The sequence below is a fragment of the Cryptotermes secundus genome, unplaced genomic scaffold (assembly GCF_002891405.2).
Source record: "Cryptotermes secundus unplaced genomic scaffold, Csec_1.0 scaffold737, whole genome shotgun sequence".
In the NCBI taxonomy this organism is placed as follows: Eukaryota; Metazoa; Arthropoda; class Insecta; order Blattodea; family Kalotermitidae; genus Cryptotermes; species Cryptotermes secundus.
The window spans coordinates 1731314-1754555 of NW_019727105.1; the positions used below are offsets into that span (position 1 = coordinate 1731314).

General features: G+C 38.7%; 1 protein-coding gene across 1 annotated transcript in view; it reads left to right on the forward strand.

The window, feature by feature from the left end:
* The window catches only part of LOC111864479 (inositol polyphosphate 1-phosphatase), a gene marked incomplete at its 5' end in the record, with an annotated part of 18907 nt that extends 3934 nt beyond the window's left edge, over positions 1-14973 (forward strand). Inside the window, 7 exons of the mRNA XM_033751444.1 lie at positions 1885-2099; positions 3892-4026; positions 4460-4601; positions 7231-7399; positions 10056-10149; positions 10318-10761; positions 12703-14973. Of these exons, the coding sequence (XP_033607335.1) occupies positions 1885-2099; positions 3892-4026; positions 4460-4601; positions 7231-7399; positions 10056-10149; positions 10318-10707 (1145 nt within the window). The remainder of the gene's footprint in view (positions 1-1884; positions 2100-3891; positions 4027-4459; positions 4602-7230; positions 7400-10055; positions 10150-10317; positions 10762-12702) is intronic.
* Between the last annotated feature and the right edge of the window lie 8269 nt (positions 14974-23242).

Here is a 23242-nt window from a genome sequence, read left to right on the forward strand (position 1 = left end):
ATAGAAGTGACCAGAAGCTGAGGAGGAAGAAGACGTAAGAAGATGCTGGATGACCTTGAGGACAGAAGAGGATATTTTCATTTGAAGGAGAAAGCTCTAGATTGCATCAAGTGGAGGAACTGTTTTGGAAGAGACTGTGGACCTGTCGTCTTGACAGATTACTGATGATGATGAATGATGCATGTAGATCTTGGTCAGTCTTTATGGGTGTGAGAAGAAAGGATTTCCGTAATGTTCTGAACTTGATTACTAAAATTTCAGATGCATTCCCAAGTGTGCCTTCCTCTGCACAGTAAGTGATTAAATCCCTTTTCTGTTATGGCTAGTCTGTCAATTTGTGCATATTATTTCAGTACTTTTTTTAAAAGGAAATCCATCATCTGCTACAAAAACAAATTTGTAAGCATTGCCAGAGTATCGCCTTCAACTGAATTTATCAAATTTGAACGATTAAATTCGCCACCATCACATTTCCTCTTTGCTGCACCAGCATTGATGTAAATGAAGCAATGATTTACTGCCCACTAGAACCTTAAAGATGATAGTAAATGATCCTTTGTAATTCTTAAGAAGAGAATCTACTTTCAGCTAGGTGCTTGATTACAACATGTTTTCTGTCATAAGCAGTCACACATCTTGAAAAATTCCACTGAAATACAAACCCACATGTTATTTTTTTCCACTCCCCTTCTGTAGAAGCAGTCTGAAACAGCAATGCTGAATGTAAGATTCTTTGTTTTTTGTCTGTATATAACCAACCTTGTTTATATTCCTGGCAGCATCTTAACTGGATATAGAAGGTTACTGGCAAACAGACAAAGAGGTTCAAGATGTAACAACTTCACTCTCTGATGTAGATATTCTGGCCGGTGACGTAGAAAAGCACCTCATTCAAAAGACCAGCTATGCAAGGAACAGAAAATTCACCAAAAAAGACATTAAACAGCAAATTCTACTGCTAATATAGTACACACTGCTACAGAAACAGCAAATCCTGTGCTTGAGATTACATTGCAGTATTTGGCATCAAGACAGCGTACCTTCTGACAGAATAGTAGGAGGTCATTTAAGACAGCTTCTAATGAATGCAAGAGTTACATAACAAGCTGCATTATTCAGGGCATTTAAGTCTTCTTAATACCTGTACTTATGAAACATGTATGATGCACTACATTTCAGCAGTATCTGCAGAGTTCAATGCTTAATGAACTTCTCAAGATTCAGACAGATTTACATAGTTTCTCTGTAAAAGATGTCATAATAGAATCACATGTGGAGTGAGTACAGTGCATAGTGTGGCCATAATACGTGCAGGCAGAAGAAGACAGTATGTGCTGATGCCTTACCTAAATCGTTATCATGAAATGATCTGTGTTGTAACTAATTTTGGTGTTATTACTTTCTGTTTTGTTCATTCAAACATTAATTCTCATAAACCAACATTTTATACTAGTGCTTTTATTATGAAAATACTCATACCTACCTTTGAATTCCTTCAAGTAATTTTTCAATTGGTCTGTTTGGGACACAATAGAGATATTTGCAAAAAGAACTGAAGGTATCTCCACAAACAAGATATTTTAGTAAGCAACAAATCTCAGCATTGCCTGTAATTTGAAATTCACATGAATGGTATTGCTTATATGGTCAGCCCTGAAGATGTAGTGAGTGTATTCCTTGAAAGCCTTGGTAACACAGCCCACTTCCATACAGTGCTCTTTCCCAAAAGCAAGATCAGTATAACTACTGAATCACCTTGAAAGTCAAAATCAGTATGTTACAAACTGGTATAATAGTTTCCACATCCACATGACTGTATTCAAATATCCCTCAAATTCAAAATGAGTAATATTGTTCTAGCAGTCATTGAATTGTTTCTTACAGTTCGAGATATGGGTACCAGTATACTTGAATCACTCTTGAAAGTGTCCGAAAAGGCTGCCAACATAGCTAGAGTGATTCGGCAAGATGAACACCTTATCAAGTTATTGGTCCAAGAAAAGAAAGGGGCAGAGAAGAATCCAAGATTTGTCCAAGACTTCAAAACGCTGGCAGATGTTCTTATACAGGAGACAGTGAAGCATGATATAGGCAGTCGGGTATGAGTGCTAATACGAACCTTTGTTAACCACTCTTTCAACAATTTTTCTTTCATCCTTAATCCTTCAATGAATATGCAAACATATGTAAAGGTAAGGTGAAATTGTTCCTATTCTTAATTAAGCACCAAGGCCGCACCATAGCTCAAGAAGTTAATCACTGGCTTCCCACCGCGGCGGCCCGGGTTCGATCCCAGGTCTGGTCAAGTGGGATTTGTGGTGGACAAAGTGGCACCAGGGCAGGTTTTCTCCAAGTACTTCGGTTTCCCCTGCCAATCTTCATTCCGCCAAAATTTTCCATCATCACCCGGGGCAGGCTACAATAGGCCAATCAGTGGCCGCCATGCCGAGTGGACCCAGTTGGACTCCACCCTCCACTGAGCGAATTTAAGCATTTTTTTTTATTTTTAATTAAGCACCATGCCATGAAGACATGTTGGAGAGTGGAGGTAACATAAGGTCAGAACTAGAAGGAGGTGAGTAGTCAGCTTCATTCTCCTGGAGAAAGAGCTCATGGTACACATTGCATAGGACGTTGGGTCAGCACCTAAGCTGGTCTGGACTCTGTGGAGAAGAGAAAAATATTTCCCCTGCTGGGAATCGAACCCTGGCTATCCAGCCTGTAGCTCATCACTATGCAGACTCAGCTATCCCAACTCCTATGGAAGCACACGTACATTTTATAATTTTTCTTTAGCAGGGACAGACATACAAAGGACCTGAGATAGCACATTTGGTATAGCGACTGGCTATGGTCTGGACATCCGAGGGGTTGGAGTTCGAGTCCCGGTAGGGTTGAGAATTTTCACTTCTCCAATCATCCAGACTGGCTCAGGGATCCACCCAACATCCTATACAGTGGGTACCAGGGGTTCTTTCCCAGGGGTAAAGCGGCCGGGGCGTGAAGCTTACCACTCACCTCCAACTAGTGCGAAGGTCAAGAAAGTGGATCTATACATCCACTCCCCCATGCATCTTCATGGCATAGTAATCAATTAGTTAATAACGGGGACAACTTTACATTAGGATAGACATACCGTTGCATTTTGAACTCAGGGTGTTGCTGTTGTGAGTTATTTGCTGAAAGCAACATGAGACTGTGCAACCTTTGCATATTTCATTTATGAAATAAATAATACAGTCATCCAACCACATTAACCAAATTATTGTTGTATAAAGTAAGATGTAGAAGGCTTGCTACTTATGTAGATTTGTTAGAAATCTCATTCCAGATAATCCAACAGGTGGCAGAGAAGACGGTTTTCTTATTTTCTTAAATGCAGTAAACCCTCATCCAGTGGAGGGGTTAGGTTACTCAAGAATGACAAATGAGGTGAATCCATGTTAGTTAAACTTTATGGGTTAAATGGGGATACATGGAAACAGTTGAACACCAGCTCCCATTAATAACCAGATACTAGTGACCCTACATATGCTGTTTTTTAAGTTATCAAAAGCACCGGGGCTTGTAGCTTGATCGCGTGCGAATGTAATAAGATAACTCCTTTGTCCATGGGTTGTAAGACAAGTATGCTAATAAGAGGTAAAAGCAGTACCTTGACATTAGTATAACTGAATTTGCAGTATTTCAGGGTCAAGACTGGGCACAGACTGCATATACTCAGATTCCACACTTAGTAAATTCACGTACTTCATCACATTTCTTTTTGCCTATATAAGCAAAATAGGTCAAGGGTTTACTGTAATTAATTGATAAACTGCAAGCAACAGTGCATTCAGGAATCTTCAGTGTTTTAGTTCTTATTTTTATTTGATATTTGTGGCATAACAGTTTCCTGACATTGTGAATCACATCTTTGGAGAGGAGAGCAACACATTCAGCAATGTGCTTGGAGACACCATCACAGTTCAGGTGCAGGCGGATCAGGTGGCTACAGCCGCCCTCCTCAGCACGGTTTGTAGAAGTGTAATTTCATTTTTTTCATAACCCAGTTTGTTGGTACATTGCATGATGTGAATGGAATGTTGGCTTCTCTGGTGCTACAGCTGGTACTTTGCATGCTCATTAACTGCTTCATGCTGGAACTGGCATAACTGCTTGCTCAAGACAGTACACACTGACACAAGTCCACATACTTATACACACAGACATATGTGATGTACCATGAGGCTCTAGTTACCTAAATTCATGCAGTCTCACTACAACAGATAAAATGGACAAAGAATTGAGGGAATTATTTTGCAATTTGTACAGCTTTAACCTATATGTTTGACATGCTTACATATTTTCATTGTACTGTAATGATGAAAGGCTCATAAATCCTTCCCAGAACTAGTTGTATCACTTTTTCTAATAACCAGGTTTGGAGAATCGGGGTCATGGGATGGTGTATTTGCAGGTTCTGAGTGGCGACACTCAGGCGGCTGAGAGGCTGGCTTTGGAGGTCCACAGAGACCTCAGGTTGGAGGATGTTGACATGGAAAACTTACCGCAATTGAACCTGCCACTGGAGCAGTGTGGCATATGGATTGACCCTATTGGTATGATCCACATACTCACTTTATTCAACATTTTGTGATGTTTCCAAATCACTCAGGTTGATTGTAAAACTATCTCCATTTGTATATCAGAACTTCTGTTTACTGTAAATTGTAAAGCAGTAAGGGATGAGGTGGGCAGGGGATGTAGAACGAATGGGAAGACGAATGTGTATAGGATATTGGTGGGAAAGCCAGAAGGAAAGAGACCACTGGGAGGACGAATGCGTAGGAGGGTGGATGATATTAAAATGAATCTTACAGAGATAGGATGGGATGGTATGGATTGGATTGATCTGGCTCAGGATATGGACGGACGGCTCTTGTGAACACGGTAATGAACCTTCGGGTTCCATAAAACGCTGTGAAATTCTTGAGTGGCTGCAGAGTTGGCAGCTCCTCCAGAAGGGCTCAGCTCCATGAGTGAGTGAATAAGTAAAACAGTAATCCTTTCATATCTGCCAAAATAGCCATCTATGCTGTTTAGTTTAATATCAATTCAGTAGTAGTTTATACATTTTCAATGTGCTTAATTAAGCACAGCGACAACTTTTACATTTATTGGCGATTGCATATATGGTGCAATAAGTGGATGGCTTAGACAGAGTTAAGCAATTGTAATAGTTATGATTACAGGGCCAATGGTGTCAGTATTACTTTGTATAGATCACTATACCCTTAAGTATACTATCTCTCTCTCCTAGTTCTGTATGTTATTAGCACACTGTTGTCACCTTTTATGTTACATTTGGTTCATTGTGATACTACGGTTGGATCCCAACAAAGTTATTATGACATGTTTCAGTACAGATCACAGCACTGTCATTACTTAGGTACTAAAATCATTCGCTGTTGGTGGATTTCACTTGGGTTTTCAAAGAACTTGACTTATGTGTTTTAATAGCACCAGTACAGACAGTCCATTTTATCTGCGGTCTGAATGCAGTAGGCTGATAGACACAATGACACATAACATTCGTATGCTTCCTGAGAAGTCACTACTTGATTTGCTGTGCAAAGGAACATGGAATTTTAAAGAAGAGCTTGAAAGTGTTAACCTAGCTATAGACAAGCAGTACATCTTGCAACACTGTTTTGATGCATAACAAAATTGCTTGGTGTCATGAACTGCATGTTGATTTTCTGCACTCTGATAGTAATAGTTCTAACTGGTCACATAACTGCTTAAGAATAAACTGTATTTCATCATAAAGAAAGCTACAAAAGTGTATTCTTTCTTTGCATTATGGGCACATGAATTTGTGCAACTTTAGTTTGGTAGAGTTACAGATTTAAGAGTAAAAGCTCAGATAGCTCCACTGGTACAGCAATGGGCTGCAGGATGAGTGGCTAGGGCTCAATTTCTGACAGGAACAAGAGATTTTTCTGTACTCCAGAGTATCCAGACCAGCTCTGGAGCCCACCCAGCCTCCTATGCAATGGTTACTTCTGGCTCTTTCCCAAGGGGTAAAACAGCAGGAATGTGAAGCTGACCACTCACTTCCATCTAGTGCTGAGGTCAAGAATGATGGAGCTATACCTCCATTCCCCCATATGTCTTCATGGGATAGTGCTTGTTTAACTATGCACAGGAACAACTCTACACAAGTAAAAGTAAAGTTGTTCCTGTGCTTGACTAACTAAGCACAGGAACAACTTTACTTTTACTTGTGTAGATTTAAGAATTTCATTTTGTCATGAGCTTTGATTTCTGATTAGACATGTAGAAGAGTCGAGCAATGCAACAAAATCAATTCTAATTTATTTTATGAACATTTTCCTCTCAGCTTCTCTTATGCATCACTGTAAAACTGGTGTTTTCTGTATGGCAAATACTTCATAAAAATTGTCTGCTAAACATTGTATTTCATTTCACTACTACACTGGAATATAACTGTTGTTTATATTCAAGGAGATCTAAAGTTCTGTGGCTAGAGTTTCGGAGATTGAGCGGCTTCTCATTTTGCTGTATGTTGAGGCACTCAACACACAGCGAAAGGAGAAACAACTCAACACAAATTCTTAACCAACTGTATAAAAAGGGGAAAACAACACTGCCTGGACCTCTTAAGGACGGCAATATCACCCCAATCTCCCATTGATAGAAGAGGCAAGAAGACACAGACCTTAGCGGTTTCAGATTTGAAATATTAAGAGTTTTAATAATTTTTAACTCAACCACATTTTATCTTAATTAAAATCTGTCATATAAAACTTTGATTCAAATTTATGTACTATGATAAATGTAACAGTAGTTTCCTCAGTGGGGTGTTATGCCGTCTGAAGTTGGTCGTAACTGACCGAAACGTGTAAAGGCATTCATATAAATATACTTTTGAGTTGCACTGGATGGTGTTGTCAAATCATTCTCTAAGTGTAGACTATATTAATCTAACTCAGGTTAGGGTCTAGTTTCAGATCTTTTGAACAGGTAATGAAGCTGCAGGCTCTATAAAAAGTGGGGAATATTTTGACACATTTCTCAGGAAGGACTCTGCTAGTTGTAGTTATGGGAATGACCCGTCTCCTTTATGGATTGGCACTTTCATCCATACTGAATACAGGAAAGTACTGACTGCCCACAAGAACTGGACATTATCTAATTGGAAGTGCCTGGATATTTGCTATTCAGACTCAACTTCAGAGTACATCAGTGGTGAAGAGGCAAAGTTGTCAGCAAATGACATCTACAAGAGTGGACTGGGATGTGTGACAGTCTTGATTGGTGTGTTCGACAGAGTCTCTGGTCAGCCAATATTGGGAGTTGTGAATCAGCCCTTCTACACACAGCATGGCTCTAGGTGAGCTTCAAGAAGGCACAGATTATGTGTAGTGGCTCCTGTTGTTCATGTGAAAGCTATGTTTCCAGAAATATGAGCATCTCCCGAATATTGTATCATATCCACTATTACTGTTGTTGTTGTTACCAGTTATGTAGTTATTATTACCATTATTATAGTGTTAATAGTGTTATTACTTACTATCATAAAATTCCTTCCAAAAAGTTCAAGGGTTTGAGCTTCCCCCTTCTGGTGGCAGTTTATTCATATCTATCTATAGGAATGCCTCATTTATCTTTACAAATCACTGCTGTCAAATTACTGGCATTAGTGAAGTACATTCAACTCTTCATTACCCGGGGGTGGATAAACCAGTTTGCGTCTTAACCTGGGCTACAAGGGCTTTTTTGAGGCTTATATGTTGTTTAATATTCATTCATTTTTGTTTCACATGGTGAGTTGTAACAGTGTTTTCACACTAGTGTGAACTGAGCTCTGCATTTTTTGGTCCCGTTATGCTAACACAATGTTCTAGGGTAGGGGTGAAAGAATGCAAGGATTTGTGGAAAGTTTCAAGGACAGATACATCGCCCCAGTTAGTCTCCTTGTATCGATCTTCAAGTGCGTTAGCAAAATGTCAGGGTGTAAAAGGAAGTGTGTTGTGTTAAGTATTCAACAGAAAAAGGAAAACACCATGAAAAAGTAAACGACAATAATACTTTTTTAAATGTTAAGTGTGAATATTCGTAAAAAGTGTTAATGTTGTTGAACACTGTGATTGAAATAACTAATTCATACTTCAGTGTAATGTAAAAAAAGACCTTGCGATGACATAAAAATGAGGTTGAATAAATTTAAATACAGGTAGGCCTATAGTATTATGAAGGTACAGTAGTACAGTACTACTTTTAATAAAATTTGCCTTAACTGGGTTTTCGATCAATCATGATTTCCATCCCCACCATTATCCCGGATAATCGAGAGTTGAGTGTATACACACTTCTTGAAAAATTCATATATTACTAAGCTGAAATAGGAGGGCTATTTGGAAAGAAACCTCCAGTGAGATTTTAGCTGAACAATCAATTGGGAAAAAAATTATGTACAAAAAGTACATACATACTTAAGCTACTTCTCAACATAGTCACCACTGGAATTGAGGCACTTGTTGTATTTGGGAATAAGTTTCTCCATGTCTGTGAGCTCAGCTATGTTTTGACACCTTCCATCAGCTGCTCATTACTGTTGAAGCGCTGTGATGCCAACCAGTTCTTCAGGTAGGTAAACAGGTGGTAATCGCTTGAAGTGAGATCAGGGCTGTAAGGAGGGTGGTCAAACAACTCCCAGCTGAAATGCTCCAGCAGTGCTTCAGTGCAAGCAGCTCTATGCGGACACGCATTGTCATGGAGGAGCACTACACTGGATGTCAGTATAGTATTCCATGCCTTTTGTTCTGAATGGTCCTACATAATTTTTTATTCTTTCTGGCATTATCGTGGTTTCTTGTTGCATGAACTCCATCATCAGCGCTCCTTTCCTGTTCCAGAAAGCAGCTCTCTTCAGCTTTCTGGCAGGCAGATGTTTGTTTAAACTTTTTTGGCTTGTTTGGAGAATGTGTGCACATCTGCTGTTTTGACTGCTCTTTGGTTTCAGCATTCACAAATGAAATGCAGGTTGCATCACCTGTTACTTGTACAGTGTGACTGAGAATTCATCACCATCTTTGTGGTGTCACTCTAAAAAAATGAGAACCATAGTCATTTCTCTGCATTTTGTGCTTACTCATGAGCATTTTCAGAACCCATCTTGGGCAAAACTTGTGATAGCCTAGCCTAATTGTGATAATCTTATAAAGAACAGTGCATGAAATTTTTGGTCAACACTTTGAACAAGATTGTCACTCACTACAGATGGTCGACCACTTTGCTCTTCATTGTGAACATTTGTTCATCTGCCTGTCTTTGAACATTCTACACCATTGTCTTAAAGCTCCTTCACTCGTTATATTTGCCATAAACTGCGCATAGTTCACGACAGATTTCTGCAGTACTCATGTTTTTAGCATTAAGACAGTTGCTAAGACAGTACATTTTACAGCTGGTGGTATTATCAATTGTGGGACACATCATAACTCACTCTGTAGAGAAAATAAACACTAATGACCAGATATGTGATGGTTTACAAGGCAATGAGTCATGTGATGCTACCTCACATTCGCAAGCTTTCCCCCACTGCTACATTAGCTGCCTAAAATAAATTAAGATTTCTTTCCAAATAGCCCTTGTATAAATCTTGGTGCTGTGATGTCTGTCAGACAGTAAAGTAAAACAGAGTTAGATTTTGTGCCTTTAAAAGTTTGTCCCAATATTCTTTCCTTGGGAGTGACATTTCTGGACCACTCACCTTCGTCTACAGTTGGTAGTGCATTAGCTGTTCATCCCTCAGCTTCAGATATCAAAATTTCAGTTTCATGAAAACCATTACAGATTGTTGGTCAGAGACATGTTCTGCTTTCCTGTAGGGGTTGTTTCATTTTGTACAGAATGATTAACAACCTGAATTCACAGAGATCTGGCATACTTTTTGTTTATAATTGTGTGTTTGTATGTCACCCTCTTTGTTCATTTTACTTGCTCTTGTACTTCTCTTAGTATGTGAAGGTGGCTTCTGATTGCAGATGGGAGGGCATGTGCCAGTGGGGCGTCAAGTTTGGGGACCTTTCTAAGTGCTCTGCATCATTACTGAGGAACATGGAAGATGACAGAGCGAAGGTGAGTCAAACTACCCTGTAATTATCTTTTCTTATAATCTGTAGCCTATATCATTTTCTGTTGGATAATCTTCACAGGCGATATTGTTAAATAACCTCTGAACCAACCAGCAGACAGTTTATTTTCCAGAATCTTGTTTTATTGATGTTACCTTTGTTTTTCTTTCAGGTTGCAGTACTGAGTGGTAGTGAGGACCCGAACCTCAAATGTCGACTGCGCTCAGCTGGCTACGTGGTGGCTGAGGCTTCAGGTGCCGGCTACAAGCAGTTGTGTGTTGCTCGTGGGAATGCTGACTTATACCTTCTTACAAAGGGCTCAACATTCATGTGGGACACCTGTGGTCCACATGCTATTCTCCGGTCTCTTGGTGGTGGCATTGTGAGCTACAAAAGAGTGCTAGAGAATGGTGAGAACCTGGAGGAGGCAGAACTAAAGTATGGTGCAAATCACACAGCAGAAGAGCAGTGTAGTGCTTCTCACTGTAACCTTGAAGGCATTATTGCATTCAGGGATAGGAGCCTGGTGCATGAGTTGGTTAAGATCCTCAGACCGTCATAGACACTGTAGCAATGTTACCTGAATCTCAAAGCTGCTTGTAACACATATAATTAGGTAAGTTGTTTGAAACATATTATACATAGCCAAATGTAAGATAGTCCTTTAAAGTCAAGTATGAAGAAAGCATTTCACCCTTTGAAGTGTGAAGTTTATATAAATAGTATTAAAATCGACTTCTTACCTCACAATCATCACATTCTGTCTCCATTACAGAGACTGTCTGGTTATTGCTGCACAGGAAAATACTATATTTATGTGAATATAGGCCATGTTCTTGTATAAGCCCACCTGAAATTTAGCCCTTCCACTCCCCTATGAGAGGTTTGTAATTTAGCAATGCTTTGTCCACACTGCTCTATCTGACCAAGGTTAATTAGTTGCACACCATGACAAAACAGAATATTTCTCTTTGAGAGTACATTTTGAGCATGAAGCGTTTTCCCCTGTCACTCTGTGGTACATGTAGCTAACTTTTATGATTCCTGAACATATGTACATTATTTCCTAATAATTTATTTACTGTGAGATACTGTAAATTGCTAGTACACTGCAAAGAATAGCTGGTGTGGTAAGTAAACTAGTACTAGAACTGCTGAGAGTGAAATTGTGAAGATGAAAATAAAGGAAAATGCTGAACTCTCATTTATGTCGTGCATCAAAGTTTTGAAATTAATATTCTGCCAAGCATGAGTTGGCTTTCAAGCCAAATACTGTTGTTATTATTCCAAGGATCATGCAAAACTCGTAAAAACATTCTACTTACAAAGTGCAGAGTTTTTTATTATTAAAGCAGGTATTAGATATAGTTACCAACATGCTCTGTAGGGTTAAAACCAATGCCATCGATTTGATTCAATTCAGAATTTTCAGTTGAAATAAATATTTTAATTTTTCTGTTAAAAACTAACAACCTTTCAACAAGGGGTTTTCGTTTATACAATGAGCAGTGTAGGCTGCGTCATAGCTCAGGTGGTTAGCTCCTGGCCTCCCACTGTGGTGGCCTGGATTCAAACCTGGATCTGGTCATGTGAAATTTGTGGAGGACAAAGTGGCATTGGGGCAGGTTTTCTTCAAGTACTTCAGTTTCCCCAGATAATCTTCATTCCACCAGTTGGTCCACAATCACCATCTGTCATCTGGAGCTAGTACAGTAGGCCAGTAATGGCCACACTACCAAGTGGACTGTCTCACCTCACTAATAATAATAATAATAATAATAATAATAATAATAATAATAATAATAATGAATGGCATAGGAGATACTGTTGCAAAACATCTAGACTCAAATCTAAACCTTTTTTCAAGATTTTACAATTTTACATTCAGCACAGCATAGCAAACGAATATATTGTACATAATTTGTGAAAGCATTTACAACACGTCACAATACAAAATTTGCATGTTATGTTACTATAATAATCTTCTCTGTCTCTTTCCACTAGTCTTCACTATCCATTTCCTGGCAGTGGATTTATAACACAAGAACTATAGAAGTCTCACTAAATCACGCACGCCCAATATCACTGTACTACTGCACACATAAAGTCTTTAAATCACACTTTAAGGCTCACAGGCTGACTTATGGTACTTTTCTGTACTCCTCAAGCTTACTGCTTGCTTGCTATACTCTGGCCACTTATTCACTCACTCACTCACTCACTCACTCACTGCCCACTTCTTCAGAATCTACTCAATCATGAAGACAGCATGGACACACCTCACAGAAAACATGGCGCTATGCACTGTTGTGTGATGTCGCAGTGCATGCGCCAGTTGTGCAGACAAAAATAAAACACATGTCACGTGACCACTACCTCATGTTGTGTGAAGTCACCTCAGACACGAAGAAGATACAGCTTCCTCTATTGTATGCACATATTTTGGGCATGGCCCAGAGATGGCATCCTTCTATTGTGGCATGTTGGAGCATGTTTACAGAGCTGTAGCATGGCAATGGCTATTCAAGTTACAATATGTTCCTTTCTTTCTTTCTAGGGAGATCTAGAGGAATGGAAGAGGATTCAGTACAAACAGGAAAGATATAAAATGTTTTGCTGGCCATGGTATTCATATTTCCAAATGGCTACTTCAGTCACCAGGAATCAGATATGTTTGTTTGTCCTTGTGCAAGTATATATAGATTAGAGGTGTACAGCCTCTTAAATCTTCATAGTGAATGGAATCTCTCTTCAATTCTGTAGTGACAGAACTACAACAATATCTGAAGACCACTGTTAGTACTATAGGACATGAGGAAAGCTCAGGTATACTCAGTCTGACATGCTTAAGGAAGTGAAGCACAGCATATTGAATTCTTCATTGCTCATAGAAAGCTACTTACTGTTAATGTTAAACAATGTAGAGTTTAATTATATTTAACCTGTAGTGGTTGTGTTCAAATGTACAGAATCTGTTATGTATTGCAATGTTATTATTGAAGTAAGTTATGTATTGTTGTTTTGTGAAGGTGAAGAACATCTCTAAGTCATAGTAATGTATATGGCACAGTTTGAGCTGTGCCAGTTGTATGAACTCAAAAACTATATTCTGTTGACATAAGAAGGAAGTTTAATAATATGCTTCTTATTATTGTTATTAATATTAATACTAGTACTGTGATATTATCCATATTAATCTCTTTGTAGTCATCCATGTACTTGTTTGAAAGTTGATATTTTTTAGAAATGCATGAGTAAGATTATTGTTACAATTATTCATGAGGAGAAAGTCCACCATAATCTGAAGCTTGCCATTCTCGGGTTAGTTTTGCATGGAGATTAAATTCCCCATTCCAAATGTATATTTCAGAGTTAGCTGTATCTTATATACAAGGTGAGCAGAGCAAGCCATTTCCTTCATTTTATTGCTTTGATGAATGGAATGATAATGTGCTTGAAGCATACTAGTAACTTTTGTTTTCTGCCCCTATTTGAACCAGTTGTGGCATTGTTACGTTTACACAAAACTCTTGTGTGTAAACTTTCATGTCCTGAAATTTGGACTATTTTTTGGTCATACGAGTATTTTAAATCATTAAACACTTTGGTGAATACCCACTTGCATAGTATTATAACTCAGAGTACATATGAACATATACACAATTTCTCCAATTTAAATATTCTGTATGCTTCATTGTTAAATGCACATAAAACCAAAATTCTGATTAAAGGGTTCAATGAATAAAATGAGGTACACTGTGAATTAATTTGAATTTATGTATGTGTTATTCTGTAGATGGGATGAAGCTAAATGAAATGAAATTTAATGAACAGATTAGCATCTACAGGCCATGTGTGTACACAGATGCTCCTGAGATTACAGAGGTTTAGCAGTTACCAGATCTGGACTTTCAAATTGTCATATTACCATGGTAATAATTTTTTAGTTAAGATAAATTATGATATTCTACATCCAGAGTGCTTTGATATTTGATGAATTGAACAAACTGAAATTGACATATTTGTTGATTATAATAAGTTTCTCTTGAAACCTGTTGCAGTATTGTAAGTTTGTATTGTTGAAGTAAATATAATGTACAACATGTTGTTGCTGAAGCTCTCTGTATTTTCTACAGATTTCATTGTACTGAAGAGAACTTAATTTCCATTGTTGAATCCAATGCAAATGTATGTTTCTTAAACAAAGGTTGCTGATCAAGAATGGTATGTCACTCACAGCAGATAGTTTTGATGATATTTCATATTTGGAAGGAAATGAAAACTTTTGAGTGTTATAAAAGGAAATTTTTTCTGAATGACAACATTCTGGTAATCCCCATGTTGTTTGTACAGAAAGTCTTCCTGGCAGATTTTTGTTTTTATAACATCACATGTGATTATTTGTGTAGCTTCAAGTGGAATATTATACACCCTGTTCTTAATCTTCATTAGCATATTTTTTTATTTATTTATTTAAGAAGACTGGCACTAAGCAAAACATTTTTACTGTCAGTTGTATGGTAACAGGAGACTGGATGACACAGTTTCAGACACAGTAGCAAAGCATCAGCTGTAATTCCCAGTATATCAAGTGATAAGGGGGATAGGGAAGAGCAGAATGTTGTGGTTGTTACAAGCTGTAGTTGCTACTTGCACAGAAAATTTGTTATTCACAGCACACTCATCCATACCTTGGCACTAACTCTCATTCCAGCACAAACACTAAATTTCTTAGACACATAAATTCTTTGACTCACACTTAACAGCAGTCTGAACTTCTTTAAACATGTGTGCAAGTTACTCAAAAATAAATCGTGACTATCTGTGACTTGTGTTCTGTTCTATTTTGTGTGCTGCCTACAGGATTGTGTCAGTGACCAGCTGGTTTGATAAAGTGTAATGATTCAGCAACATAGTACAAAGTGTAGTGGTTATCCCTGTACCTACATCCAACACCCATTTGCAGCCAACCTTCCCCCCATCCACCATATTATGAATCATACTTCCTGAAAGATAAGTCACAGTACAGCTCCCAGAATCATATTCTGTCCAGTCTTCTCCTTTCCCCATCGTTTCCTCTTAAATTCTTCTTACATCTCTTCCTAAGATTTTTTCTCTCAATTCCTTCCCTCCAACATAAATATTATTGGCTCTAGTAAGGGTCACAACCTTCCTCTGAGCTGTCCACCGACCGTTTCCTGTTCATCCATCCTTAGAGTGGTTTCATCCCTTTCTCATGCAGCTTACAGTTTTACCCTGAAGATAGAGGTGATAGGTCCCACCAAACTACACGTATACTGCATCACATCCTGCAAGACTTAATTCTTTTAGCCACTACCATGAGAATCTCAAATCTCACAAGTAGTTTACTATTCAAAACAGTCTTTCATAAGACGTGCATGTGCAAAAATTGAAAAGCAGTTTTAATTATATTGTAGTGGGTAGAACCATTACTGGGTAATGCCCTCGAAACAATGAAACGATATCCGCTGCTGAGGAACAGATTCTAAATAAGCAAATGTACACAGCCGTTGCAGGTAAAGCCTTCACAAACAGGCATGTTCCCACAGAAATAATTGGGGTACGGCAATGAATGGTTTTTTCTGTGTGGCCCTGTCAGAGATGTTATAACGAAGACAAGTTTAGAAGTTAGTTGTAAGGAGGCCTGTGAAGAGAAAACTTTGATCTCCAAACGAGAACTCTGTTGAGTGTCACTGTAACACGACAACATGTTCAACTTATGGGCCTGCAATCCCGCCCCCCCCCAAAAAATGAAGTGTCATGAAACATCTTTGATGCATTATAAATCCCTTGCTTGCCAATATGTCATTCCTCATTAGGAGGCCCATACATGTACGAGTCCAACTCGGCTCGGTTTCCAATGAGCCAAGCTCATCCGTGTGTGGTGAAATTAATTTGAGCCCGGCTCCTCGCGAGCCAAACTTGTACATGTATGGGCCGCCTTAGAGTTATTTGTGAATTGGAATAGACTTCAAAATTGAGCGCAATGAGTACAAGAACTTAAGATGCCCACCTGGGATATGTGCAATTAGATAAAAGAATTAATATGAGAAATGGATGGTCCGTAATACATTTAAGAAAATTAGTATGTCGAAAAATAGATGGAAACATAATTTTGTTTTTTATTTTTAGTTTGTATAATGACGCTGTCATTAGCATTTAACCCACACTATAGGCCTACAGTATCCCTTGATTCCGTGATAAGAAATCATAGTGAATGATCATAATGAATAATAGTGGAAAGGATTTGGGAGGAAGCGGCCTAATTTAAGGTAATATCCCTCATTTTCTCAGGACATTGTCCTGAAGATGCTTCAGATGGGTTACCACTTGAGCCAGTTTCCTCAGAAACCTATGTAAAGAAACTTATTTGGAATATCAATTCGTTGATTGGGGGATCATTTCAGAACTATATAAATGGATTCAACTGACTCAAGATTACAGCCTAAATTCGAATATGACGGTGTGGAAAGTTTACTTTTTGTAAGAATAGCGAATAACTTTAACATTTTATAGCTATCAGCTGCCCAGGAAAGACATTGTTCGATGAAGTTAATATATCGCTCATGTAGTAGAGTAGTAAAGGTATCCGTGTAACAGGCCGTGGAGGCCCATAGGGTTGTGAGATATTGAAGTTCCCACGTTTTCTAGACAATCGGCTCATAGATGGCGGTAAGGTTGTCGGCCCTATGCGCCGGCCGTCCTTTACCCCCAAGAATATTCCTGGTATTCGTTTCTGTTAAGAGGCTGAGTCGACCTCAGGGCCATAGTTCGGCTGGAAGGATGAGGTCAATTGAAAAAAGTCCATGACATACAATTAACGGTAGAATGTGTGATCTAATGTTTTATGGTTGTGCTTATACATATTGTTATCTCTGGGTTATGACACCTTGCAGGTGAGCACCCACATGCCAGACAAAATTGTCATAACCCAGAGATCATAATATGAAAAAGCAAAGAATCTTAGAAAATGCACGTAGGGTTCACTGCTTCCATAACGTGGAAACATGTGCAGTGTATATAACCTCACTTCCGAATTTAGCTGTTATTTATTTCCGCCGTTTTAGATTTCCGGTTTGGCGTGTTGTTTTATAGCGAACTCATCAATTATGCTAATTTCAGTCGATATTAGAAAATATGTGATCAAGTTTATTATACAGTGTATCGAATGGAGTTTGATATTTTCTTGCGCTGAGAAACCTACAGGCTTAGGGTCCTATAACAGTGACGAAAGCTGCGAACTGAAGCCTGCATAGTGACATCAAAAGTAATGTAAATTTGTTCCTTTGTCTAAGCACGTTGTAAAGCTGACGTATGGGAAAAGGTACGTAAAGACTCATTCATTCTTATCGTCTGCAGTAGCTGTAAAGTAATAGCCTGCTTCACGCTCCAGTCACTTTATCCACTGTGGAAGTAAACAAGTGTTAAAATAGTAGTGATGTGTCGTATTTAAGGGGTCCGAAAAATCAGACCTTGTGGGCTTTAATTCCATTCATACTGTTGGCAAGAACAAATGTTCTTGTAATGTCACGCCAAAGAAATTTCATGTCAATGGTTGACTAACTGAATTTCTTTACGTCGTTGTTTCAACAGCATGGATTATGCTACTATCAAATGAGATGGAAATATGATTGTTGAGTGTGTAAGGAATTGCAGGCGGCAAGCAGATATCGCCGCCTACTTTTTGGTGGTTTCTTGCTTGGCTTACTCTTACACCCTGAAAATGGAAGCAGTAATTCCTTCGAAACATCTACAAAGTTCTGCCGGAGTGGGTCGCATTACATCTCAGAAGCTATCAGTCTTAACAGTAATCGCTGTGAGAACATCTAATCACACAGCCTTTAATTAGTTGAAGTCCACAAAAGGATCAGCGGAAGGATGACCGGATAAACGAAGTGTCACACTTCTCTATAATAATGTTCCTTTAGACTTCTGTAAATATTCTATATTCACCAGTTCATGATAATCTTCTTTAAGCAACTTAGTTGTCGTAGAACCGGAATTGTCGTCACTATGATTAAGTACGTAGTAATTCCTTTGTTCTGCCAATCCCATTCGCTTTCTCTCCTTCTACTATCGTGCGGACTTCCCCTCGTCAACCTCTAGAACGCCCAGATTAAAAAAAATGCTTCAGATTATATGAGCAGGATGCTTCCATAAACCTTAAAGCAAAAGACAAAGCACTGAAGTGGCTTTGCATCGTTAAAGTGCTTTTTGTTGTATGCACGGTGCAGTACTCTGCAGTACAACGACGTTATATTCAACAAAATAGGTATAATCTGATCTGTTTGTACTGGCCGTCGTTTTGTGTGCCGAATATGCAACGCAAAAATGTAGTGATGTCATCTGCTGGTGTAATTATGCCTTGTGTCTTTAAACCAATAATAACGATGGGTACAATGAATGGTAGAAACAAGTTCACAGAGCACTTTAAACCTTCCGGAATACAAGCATCGGCTGGTGGCTCACTAACCGAATCGAGTTCCGTCGACATGAATAGGGTTTGATTCAGTTGAAGCTGCTGTGGGAGCAGACATTCGCCTTCTTGCCACTCTGTTTGTCTCACGCAGTGTCACACACAGTTAATAAGCGGGAAACTTGGGAGAACAAACGGTCTGCCTGTCCAACATCCTGTACAGCCAAACTCAGTTCGGCTTGACTGCGCTTAATTGGATAAGTGTGCCAGGAGGCCTATGGTGTCGCCTTTCGATAAGTTGTTCAGAATCTGAGGTTCTCACAGCGGTGGTTATGAAGAGTACTATCTTCTGGAATATATCATCGTGTAGTTCGTTGAAATTCAACTGACGATTCGGAGGAAAGTATCGCCTCCGTCTTCAGGGTCGAATTAGCCGAGTAAGATACCAGCGTTGAAAGTAGGTGGCAAGCCGTGGAGACGATATGCTCCTCCGAAAGTTGTCCGGCTTTCAACGGACTACAGGACGTTACACTCGGCTTGCCACCTATTTTCACTTTGGTGTCTTGCACGGCTTATTCGATTCTGAGATGGAGGCGATATACGTATTCCTCCTAAACGTCGCTTGATTTTCAACGGGCTACACGGTCTTATCTCCCATAAGACAGTGGTCTCCAGGTTGTTTAAGAGTTGAGTCCAAACTGGTCATATGACTGATTTTAACTGAGTGGAGCGAGCACAAAGAAGTTAATCGATTCATTGATGCGAATCGTCGAGTCAAACCGAAATTCACCATTCAATAGGTTAAACTTACTTTTCCTAGGGAGCAGGCAGGCAGTAACGATTCAGTCATGGAAATGTGAACATATACTCTACTTCAGCGATATTTAGTGTGGCCACTAGTAACTTCTCGAACCATCACCCGTTATTTTCATGGCTAATAAGTAAGTTCTTTGTTGGAAACCCTTTCCCAGTATTGAGAAGAATTCTCTTTGCGTCTGCTGTAAATTCGTGAATTATTTATACGCTAGTGTTGTTGCTCTATGCTACACGGCCACAAGCCTTCACCTTCATATCTTCATTAATAAATACGTCAACAAACTGACGGACCATAATCTTCTTCGGTTAGCTGGGCATGAACGTCCAACTAGCATGTTTCAATTTAATAAGCTGCTGTAAATTAAAGGATTCACATTTTCCTCACGCTTTGCTTCAAATTATAAATTACGAACAACTTTTTTCACAGGATTTATTTTACAAGTTAAAGTTACATGCGTTACGTTATGTGGCTTATGAATATTTTTCCAACGTTTAAGTGAGGCCACAGGAAACTTTTGCTTGAGGACCGCTGTACACTTGTACTCGTATTTTTCACGTAATACCGCAATACTTAGACCGATGTACATGTTACGTATCTTTAAAATAATAAGTTCATGCTACTTATTTTTGTATATTATAATTTAATGTCACTGATTTCAGTGAATTTACTTGTGATTCCTAATGGGAAAACAGGATGTCGAATATCTTGCACGTTCAATGATTCCAGTCATTAGATTATGTATGACTTGATGCTTGATCATCTGAATCGAGCCACTCACTCTCTACTGGTCTTAAGTTGTGTCCAGATCTAGTAAGAACTTCGTTCGAAAATCGAAATATTATTATTACCGAACATTCATTATATTTATTTAACACTAAAGCTCATTGCTGGATAACTTATTAGATCCTAGAAAGAAGATTACTATAGAAAGAAACTCAGAGGAGACTTAATTGGAAATTACATGCTGTATTTTATACGCCAGAATACAGAATACAATCATATCAAGAGAGCTAATAATTTGGTTCGAAAATTTACAAAATTTGATTCATGAGGAAACTAAGAGCAGGTTGAATTCTGATAATGTTTGCTAACATTCAATTTAGAACTTTTTGTCTTGTCGCCTCATGTCTGAACACGTAAAAATTTAAGGATATAAATCTGTGATTTTTCCTGTAGTTTTGTATGGATGTGAAACTTGGTAACTGACATTAATGGAAGAACACAGACGGAATGTATTTTAATTATATAATTGGAGGTTGGAGAAATTTGCATAGTGAAGAGCTTCATAACTTCTACTAATCATGATTAGAATGATCAAATCAAGGATGATGTGATGGGCAGGGCATGCATCACGCATGGGGGAGAAAGGGAAAAACAGAAGGAAAGAGACCACTAGGAAGATCTATAAGTAGGTGAGAGAATAATAGTATTAAGTTGGACTGTAGATGAATAGAGTGGGGTGATATGGATTTAATTAATCTGGCTGAAGACAGGGACCAGTGGAAGGCTCTTGTGAACACGGTAACGAACCTTTGGGTTCCATAAAATGTTGGGAAATGCTTGAGTAGCTGAGCGACTGACAGTATCTCAAGAAGGGCTCATCTCCATAGAGATATTTCAAATACCCTATTCTGGAAAGGTAGCAATAAATCAAAGCTATATTCACTAAGAAAATAAAAATACATCAAATTCGCGGAATACGTGTTGTTCAGGATCTCGCAACTTCTTGTGTCTTGTTTACAAATATGAACACAAAGCTGTAACTCTGCTTATTCTTTTGTACGCGTGTGAAGCTTAACTTCTCATCAAAATGGTGGTTGAGAACAGAGCGATGAAAATATTTGGACAACGAGTCGTTGTTTACATTCCCTACAGAACGGACAATACTTTGTAAGATGAGGCACCGACTTAATAATTAACATTAATATTACTACATCTACATCACGAGCCTCCAAAACAGTTTATTATATATATATATATACACAAAATATAGAATACTCCAATTTGTCCGTGGGAACGCAACAAAATCACAAAAACCAACGACTGACTCGATGATGTAAAGCATCAGTCGAAGAATTTTATTCTTGCTTTATACTATAACCTTTGTTTTATATAGTCTAATTTATTGCATTTTTACGCCTAGTATTTTAATATAATTAATATTATTGTATCCAATTTTAATAGTACTGCAGTTCAGTGGTGTATATACTCGTATTTTAGGCATGTATTTGCCTGATTATGGCTTTTAATAGCCGAAACATGTAGCAGAGCCAAACTTGACACTGACCTTAATATAGTTGTGTTGTGACGATTTTAATAAAGAAGTTGTTTACCAGTGTCTACCAGAGTAGGTTCAGTGGCGGGCTGTTGTGAACGCGGCAGTGGGACTCTGGCCTCCATAGAACACGGGTAATTTCTAGACTGACCGAGGTAAAATCATGGTTTGCATGTTACTTCATACCATTTCGGTTGCAATTTTTATTGGAGCATGCGTTTGAATTAAAAGGCTGTGGCTTCAATATCTCTTTGTTCCAGTAGCATCAAGCAAAATAAATTTCTCTGTTGAAATGGAATGGGAAAGCGGGCAATTCAGAACTTATCGCAAGCTGTGAGAAATGGCCCGTCTCAAGGGATCCTCGATACCTGCCCCACTTTTAAAATCAATCTTGTATTTCCAAACAATATCCCATTTCCTGTAGTCGAAATTTTATAAGGATTTCTTTTTCTTTCTGCTTGTTTTCGTCTTTTTTATCGCTCCTTCTTTGAAACTTGCCTTCACAGTTTTCAGTCTGTAAGTGAAGGCGGGTCCAGATTACAAGAATCCTCCCTTAAATCAACTTCTTCTGGGCTCGGAGTTGCTTTTAATCTCGAGTTTTTCTAAACTTCCCAGTAAACCAATCTGCTGGGGGAAGGCTTTTCCTAGTGGCGCCTTTTACATCGTATTTAATGCTGCAATTTACTGCTGTTATGAGGGCGTGTTCCTATATTCTGTATCCAGGTCGGAGATGAAAAATCACAGTCAAATCCGCTGTTACCATGGATAAGGAAAACCACCTTCCATTACTTTTTTCTACCTTAACGTACAATAAACTAACAAGGTTTGAAAAGAATTTATTGTTACAGAAGGACATAAAGGAAAGTGGTAGACGGGCAATGTGTCGGTTTTTGTTCCATAATGTGTTCTCTTCTCCACTGTTTCCAGTCAATTATATTCTTTTCCTGGTTTATTTATGTTTACTATCTCATGATTCGTTCTGTTCGTGCATCCACTCTTATCTAAATGTTCACGTCTGAGCTCTTTCTTCGCCTGTCTTCCTTTTATATGCCAGCATTTCTGCATGAACTCCACTTATCGTTATCATCATCTCTGCTTTTTCATTTCACTTTCTTTTTATCTCCACCTCCAATTTTCTCTTCTCGTCCTGCAATAACTCATCTGTACTTACGATCATGTTTTCTTGCTAGGAGAGGAAAACTAATCTGTGTTCATATTTCATGAGCCCCCTCATAAGCCTTCTGTAGCCCGCAGCAGATGTAGACCCGGTCACGTCACTAGGGACGCGCGAACGTTGCCATGGGTTATGGACAGATAATCGTTTCAATTAGTATGGCGGCAGATGCAAGGGGAGAGTCAAAGGAGTAGCATGAATTTCCGTATTTCGGATAGGAGAAATTATATTTTTCCCAGGCTCCACCCGCCCATTCTTCTGATACGGGTAACATGAAAATGGCGACGTTAAAGTGGTGAGAAATATTAGCTTCAGGCAGCGGAATTTCGATTTTCCAGTTACTTTTGATCCCCGACTTGACGAACGGATTATATTCAAAAACCTTTTCATAAGT